This window comes from Hevea brasiliensis, unplaced genomic scaffold (genome assembly GCF_030052815.1).
Source record: "Hevea brasiliensis isolate MT/VB/25A 57/8 unplaced genomic scaffold, ASM3005281v1 Scaf4, whole genome shotgun sequence".
NCBI classification, from domain to species: Eukaryota; Viridiplantae; Streptophyta; class Magnoliopsida; order Malpighiales; family Euphorbiaceae; genus Hevea; species Hevea brasiliensis.
In genome coordinates this window covers 1,676,179-1,683,477 of record NW_026614917.1, presented here as the reverse complement: position 1 = coordinate 1,683,477, position 7,299 = coordinate 1,676,179, and the positions used below count along the sequence as shown (strand labels likewise).

General features: G+C 30.7%; 1 protein-coding gene across 1 annotated transcript; it reads left to right on the top strand.

Moving 5' to 3' along the window:
* The first annotated feature begins 3,785 nt into the window (after positions 1–3,785).
* LOC110643074 (auxin efflux carrier component 2-like) lies at positions 3,786–6,658 on the top strand. Its single transcript, XM_021795302.2, has 6 exons — positions 3,786–5,039; positions 5,139–5,415; positions 5,518–5,603; positions 5,716–5,873; positions 6,078–6,154; positions 6,518–6,658. Exons 1-6 carry the CDS (start codon positions 3,827–3,829, stop codon positions 6,582–6,584), a joined length of 1,878 nt encoding a protein of 625 aa, XP_021650994.2. The 5' UTR covers positions 3,786–3,826; the 3' UTR covers positions 6,585–6,658.
* Positions 6,659–7,299: the final 641 nt, after the last annotated feature.

The following is a 7,299-nucleotide window of genomic DNA, read 5'->3' as shown; positions in this document are numbered from 1 at the left end:
TTATATATAAAATTTAATTACAAATACATATATTGGAATAATAATGAGGCAGATCGGGGGCAGGGAATGCTCCTCTTGTTCTTTTTATTTTTTTCATTTTAATTTGTTAGCCTATAATATCAATTTATTTATTAAGAAAATAAATTGTAAGTTAGAACAATAAGTTTTAAATATAATATATATATATATATATATATATATATATATATATATATATATATATAGTTAAAATTATAATATTTAAATAATAAATACATTAAAATAAATTATTAATAATATATTATTATACGGGAAAAACTATAGAATTGGAGTCAAGAGACTTTCACATTCATTTTTTATTCTCATCTTGGTACTGGTTGAGGCATCTGCACAGTAGACACTGTAGTTCCTCTAAAGTTGTTGCCCCCTGAGCCAAAGTAGTTAAAAGTCACCTAGGGCGTATGCATGTACTGAGGAGTTAGTATCACCTGAGGACTTGCAACTACCTCTGCATCATAAACACTAAGGTAAATAATCGGGTCAGTGTTACTGACAACTTGGGTAGAATCAGCTAAGTTGAACTGGTGTTCTTGGTTTACTAGCACTTGTTTTTCTCTCTTATGGGGTGACCAGTATTCCTTGCTACTGGCACAACTTTCCTTAACACTGCCCTGAGGAGTTCAAAATTGAACCTATCTCCCCAGCTCCTTAGCACCTCTGGCTACTGTGTCAAATTCCTCTGGCCTAGAAACATGGCCATCAGAAGGCACAAGAATAGACAAATTAAAATTTTCATTTATCGACTAAATCAGTAAAACAATATTCTCCATATAGCATCAATTTTATCAAAAGCTATATCCATCTACCTTCTTATATTTTTCCCCAAGACATCAGCGATGGTTGCTGCAAGGTTTCTTTCATCAACAACAATAGAAATTGAACTACCTTGCTCCTGGTTTAGAGCATTAGTCAAAGTATGTACAGTTTTTAAAACATCTAGATTTTGCATTTATTCTCCATAAGTAGCTAGTCCCTTCTCAAATTATTCCACCATGAGAGGAACTTGAAGGTTTGGGCCAACAGTTGTAGGACTCCTCTCCATGTCTTGAGACCTGTTGGTTTCTTTGCAAAGCACGCTTCTGGCTTTTGGTGGCATGATGTTGCCTACAAAAAACAAGAATAGTATTATCGAACAATGAAAATGCATAGAACTGAGATCTTGGTCCCGCTAGGCATATCAAAAATTATTTCTTTTGGAAAACAATCTCGGTTATCTCACAGCTTATGGTTTGTGGGCGTGCCAAATACTGAGTATATTTCTTAATTTGCGCTCTAACTTTTAAACTAAATGACTATGGGAACTAAGTTTAATGTACACAGCATCGTCAATTTCACAAGTAATCGAAAGTAAATAAATAGAAATTCAATATTTTAATTGATTGATTGCAAAGAAAATACAAGGCTTGAAATTAAATACAAAAAAATAAAAGATAGATAAAAATAAAAATAAAAGACTGTTGGAGTCTAATTTGTGTTGTTTGATTGAGTTGTTGAGAATCGCTGCTCATTCGACATTCATAGTTTTCGTTGCAGGTACCTGAAAGATTCTAGAATACCCACATTTACGTTTTGCAGTTGTTAACAATTATCAGTCCACTCCCTTATAACTCTTTGGAATTGCTGCTAACCTCCTTTATCTTAGCTAACCACCAGATAACTCTCAAGATATTTATCTAATAATTATCTTAGACCATAAATTAATCAAATTAATAAAATAAAATTAATTTAATTAATTTTACAAATAAAATTAATTTAATTAATTTTTAGGCCTAAAAATAATTAATAAATAAATTAATTATTTTGATATTAACACTTTTTTTTGTTTATTTAAAACTTCAATTAATTCTTAAATTTTATGTCACAAATCAATTCAGTTTAAAATTGAAATATAATGATAATACAGCATAAATTATTATGATCAAAGCAAAACATTTATTAGTATTTAATTTGTTAAATTTATCTTTATAATTAATTAGTTAGATATATATATATATATATATATATATATATATATATATATATATATATATATATATATATATATATATATATATATATATATATATATATATTAGTTGCATATTTTCTTTTTTAGTAAGAATTTTCATATATAATTTTTTTTTTGTTTCAATGAGAGAATATGTTAATATTTATAAATAAAATTTTTAAAAATTATGAATTATAAAAATAAAAATAAAATAAATAATGTAAATCAATGAAAGATAAATATTAGTTTTTTTGGGCTAAATAAATATTAGTTTTAAGAACTAGCTAAATGTACAACTTTGATTTATTAAAAAAGTACAACTTTGAAAGGATTTTTATTTAATTTTGATTAAAGGTGAATATTAAAAAAATTATTAATGATAACTAAATCTAAAACTAATTATTTTATCCCATATTTAACTATATTATTGCAATTATTTATAATTATGATTTCTTAAACATTTTTATTATAAATTAAATTGGCATTATACTACCTATAAAGTATTATCTACTTTATTACTAAATGAGGAATATTAATATTAATATTAGCATATTTATATATATTAGGATTATTAATGTTTTTCTACTTTTATTTTCTTTAGCATTGAAGGTTTGAGTGTTCATAATTTTTATATTTTGAATTGAATATAGTCATGTAATTTGATATTGTAGTAACAGTAAAAGATTAAATTTAATTGATTATTAAAAATTAATATATTATAATAATATTATAAAATATACAAAAATTTATATATAAAAATTAATTACAAATACATATATTGGAATAATAATGAGGCAGATTGGGGGCAGGCAATGCTCCTCTTGTTCTTGCCACCTCCTCTTGTTCTTTTTATTTTTTTCATTTTAATTTGTTAACCTATAATATCAATTTATTTATTAAGAAAATAAATTGTAAGTTAGAAAAATAAGTTTTAAATATAATATATATATATAGTTAAAATTATAATATTTAAATAATAAATACATTAAAATAAATTATTAATAATATATTATTATACGGGAAAAACTATAGAATTGGAGTCGAGGAGACTTTCACCTTCATTTTTTATTCTCATCTTGTACAATATTAAGATCGAAGCAAGATAAAAAAAAAAAAAAATTAATTGAGTGCAAAATGAATTAGATGGAATTAGATTCAAAAATAATTGCTAAACAAGTACAAATAAAAAAAAAAATAGTATATCGTAAAAATCCTTGTTGCCGCGGATCACTGATAATTTTCTAAGTCACGTACATGGACCAGTAGAGTGGCTATTAATAAGGTATATCTGCAATTAATGCATAATCTAATGCATAAATTATATTATCCTTTTTCTTTGGTAATAAATCTTCCACATTTTATTTCCTTGTCTTGCAGAGGGATGAATTTTGCTTATTGTCCATACAGTTCTCTAATTAAAAATTGACACTTTATTATATCTCTTATTTTAGGTGGATTCTATAATAATGATTCTATGATTTTATTGACTGGGTAAACACTCAACCAATAGAAATGGGACTTACCATAATTTTCCATCAAAATGACAATCGTTGATTAATTTAGATGCATACAATGGATGTAGACAAGAATTACACCTGCGTCATACCTATTTGGCTACTTATAGTAACCATTCAAATTAGATGAAAAACTCTTTGTTTATTTCTAGAAGATTAAAATAATATCGAATCTGTGGACCGGAGAAACAACTTAAATGCTGCTGCTTCATCCATGCCTCCTTTTACAATTGAGATAAAAGACAGCCCCCACAAACACACTTACTCTTATTCTTCATCGCTAGCCATGATTACAGGTAAGAACATTTACGATGTTCTCGCTGCGCTTGTTCCTCTATATGTTGCTATGATACTAGCCTATGGCTCAGTCCGATGGTGGAAAATCTTCACCCCTGATCAATGCTCTGGTATTAACCGTTTTGTGGCAGTTTTTGCGGTTCCTTTACTCTCCTTCCATTTCATCTCTTCCAACAACCCTTATGCCATGAACTATAGCTTCATCGCTGCCGATTCTCTCCAAAAAGTAGTCATTCTTGTGGCTCTCTTTCTCTGGCAAGCTTTCAGCAAACGTGGCAGCCTTGAGTGGATGATCACCCTCTTCTCTCTCTCTACCCTTCCCAACACTCTGGTCATGGGAATCCCTCTTTTGAAAGCCATGTATGGGGATTTCTCGGGAAGTCTTATGGTTCAAATTGTGGTTTTGCAAAGTGTAATTTGGTATACTCTTATGCTCTTCATGTTCGAATATAGAGGAGCCAAGTTATTCATTTCCGACCAATTCCCTGAGACAGCAGGTTCCATTACCTCCTTCAGGGTTGATTCTGATGTCGTTTCGCTAAATGGTCGAGAACCATTACAAACAGAAACTGAGATCGGCGAAGATGGTAAGCTCCATGTGGTTGTTAGAAGATCTAGCACCTCGTCTATGATGTCTTCCTTTAACAAGTCACACGGACTAAACTCATTAACATCCATGAACCCGAGAGCTTCGAATCTTACGGGAGTAGAGATCTATTCAGTGCAATCTTCCAGAGAGCCAACACCAAGGGCTTCAAGTTTTAACCAGACACAATTTCATACCATGTTTGCTAGCAAGGCCGCAAGTCCTAAGCATGGGTACACAAATAGTTTCCTGGGAGCTATTAGTGATGTTTACTCTTTGCAATCTTCGAAAGGAGCTACGCCTAGAACATCAAATTTTGATGAGGACATGTTGAAGATCGGGAAGAAAAGAGGTGGGAGAACTATGAGTGGTGAGTTGTTTAATGTTTACCGGCCTCCCGATTCCATGTTTTCAGGCTCTACTAGTGGTGGTCCTAGAAAGAAAGAAAGTGGTGCAATACCTAACAAGGAGCTCCACATGTTCGTCTGGAGCTCAAGTGTCTCACCGGTTTTTGAAGGTAATCTGAAACACGCAGTTAATAAAGCTGCATCCACTGACTTTGAGGGCATCGACTCTTCTAAAGTCAGTCTTCAACATGTAACTGGTGCTTCAAGAGGTGAGCAAAAGCCCATCTGCCCACAAAATTTATCATTTTTCTTTGGTCTCACTCTCGCATATATATTAATTCTCGTGTTGTGTTAAATTTGATATCCAGCCCTGCACGACTTGAATGAAAATATGAGTACCGCTGGGAAAATGAATGGAGAAAAGGAGCTTGACATAGAGGATGGACAAAAGTTTACAGCAACCGGGTCCCCCTTCAATTGCCAAAAGAAGATGGATATGGAAGGAGATGGATCAAGAAAGCACCAGATGCCCCCTGCAAGTGTTATGACTAGGCTCATACTAATCATGGTCTGGAGGAAGCTGATAAGAAACCCTAACACATATTCAAGCCTGTTAGGATTAGCATGGTCTCTCATATCTTTCAGGTAATTATTAATTAATGCACTAATATATGAACCCTAGCAATTAAACCAGTGAATCGACTAAATATCCTTCAAATTAAATTGGATGAAATTTGTTGCCGGCAGATGGGGCATCCAAATGCCGTCAATTGTAAAAGGGTCCATATCAATATTATCAGATACAGGTCTAGGAATGGCCATGTTTAGTCTAGGTATGTTTTGGAAAGCTTGTATAACAATATTATTAATTTCTTTTATTTATCCCTTCTCAATAAAAATTTTTATAATTAATAATGGGACACTAATACAAGCCTAATTGAACAGGTTTATTCATGGCTTTGCAACCAAAAATGATCGCATGCGGAAAATATGTAGCGACTTTTGCTATGGCGGTGAGGTTTCTGACCGGTCCAGCTGTAATTGCAGCTACCTCTAGTGCTATTGGTCTTCGCGGCCCTCTTCTACATGTGGCGATTGTTCAGGTTAAATCCCAGTTTTTAGTAAAAATTTTTTATCCCGTTTTGATGAAAATGAACTAAACTTGCAGACGCAAAGCTTTTTTTAATTATTATTACTACAATTTTTTTTATTAAATTATGGCCGAATATTCATTCTTTTATATATTTTCTTGTTGGCTTTCATCATACCCAAATTGCAATTAATCTTTTGATTACATTTACTGGCAGGCGGCTCTTCCCCAAGGGATCGTTCCGTTTGTATTTGCCAAGGAATACAATGTCCACCCTGGCATACTTGGCACTGCGTAAGTTAATTTGTTTGCCTTTGCCAAAGAAATTAATACATCATCATGAAAAAAAAACCATTTTTATCATCATAAAAAATATAAAATTTTATAGGAGGATAGTGTTTTATAATTTATGAATTTAAAATACATTTAAACGTTTACTTTAAGAATCAAACAATAATTTTTAGTGATTAGAATGGAATAAAATATTTTTACTTTCATAATTAATGATTATGTTGTTGATTTATTAATAAATTTGAAAAAGTGTTAATTTTAAAATAAAGACAGAAATTATAATTTGTAGATTTTTTTTATAATTAACTTTTTTAGGATTATTATTAGCTAGCAAGTTAATATTTTGTCATTTCAATATTTTTACAGGGTTATCTTCGGAATGTTGATTGCCTTGCCTATTACAATACTCTATTATGTGCTTCTCGGCCTTTGACTTCCAATAAAAGAAAGCAAAGAGAGAAGTTAAAGTAGCGCTTAAAAAATTTTGGCCATCGGAATTGGCGATGTACAGGCACTGCATAATCATCTGCATGTACTGTTATCACATTCTTCAATGCTATTTATTTGTTTTTACCAGCTTGCATGGTTAGCTAGTGGAACAGTACTCTTGCTAGCCAGGTATTTTACTGTAAACTTTAAATGAACACATGTATCTTGCTCTTTGCGTAGCTTTCACTCTAAAACATTGTTTTATTCTCAAATTATTATTGTGCTTTACATTTCGAGGGTTCGCGTTGATAATTTAGGATGACAATCAGTAAAGTCTTTTTTTTTTTTTTCATGAAATTAAATCTTTTATATTTTAATTTTAACTCAATTAAATCTAATTTCAATTATATGCTCTCACATGACAAAACGGGCATTGATTTTAATTTTAAAAAATATATATTGACCTATTTATTTTAATCTAATAGTTAAATAGTCCCTAAATTTTATTTGCAATTAATTGAATCCTTTACAAATTAATTTTGGCTAAATTGAAAAATTCTTTATCATTTACATAGAATAAAAGAATATTACACTCTCGTTTTTTTTCTCTTACCTCTCCTTACTGGTCTAGAACCAATCATCTCCTTTTCTTTTCCCTCCCTTCTTGATCGAGAATTCACCTACCTCTCTCTTATAAGAAACCAAAAAAACAAATCCTA

Coding starts and splice junctions, on each gene's coding strand:
- LOC110643074 (XM_021795302.2), top strand. CDS start 3,827: ATGATTACAGGTAAGAACATTTACGATGTTCTCGCTGCGCTTGTTCCT. Junction 5,874..6,077: donor TACATGTGGCGATTGTTCAG/GTTAAATCCCAG, acceptor ATTTACTGGCAG/GCGGCTCTTCCCCAAGGGAT. Junction 6,155..6,517: donor CCTGGCATACTTGGCACTGC/GTAAGTTAATTT, acceptor ATATTTTTACAG/GGTTATCTTCGGAATGTTGA.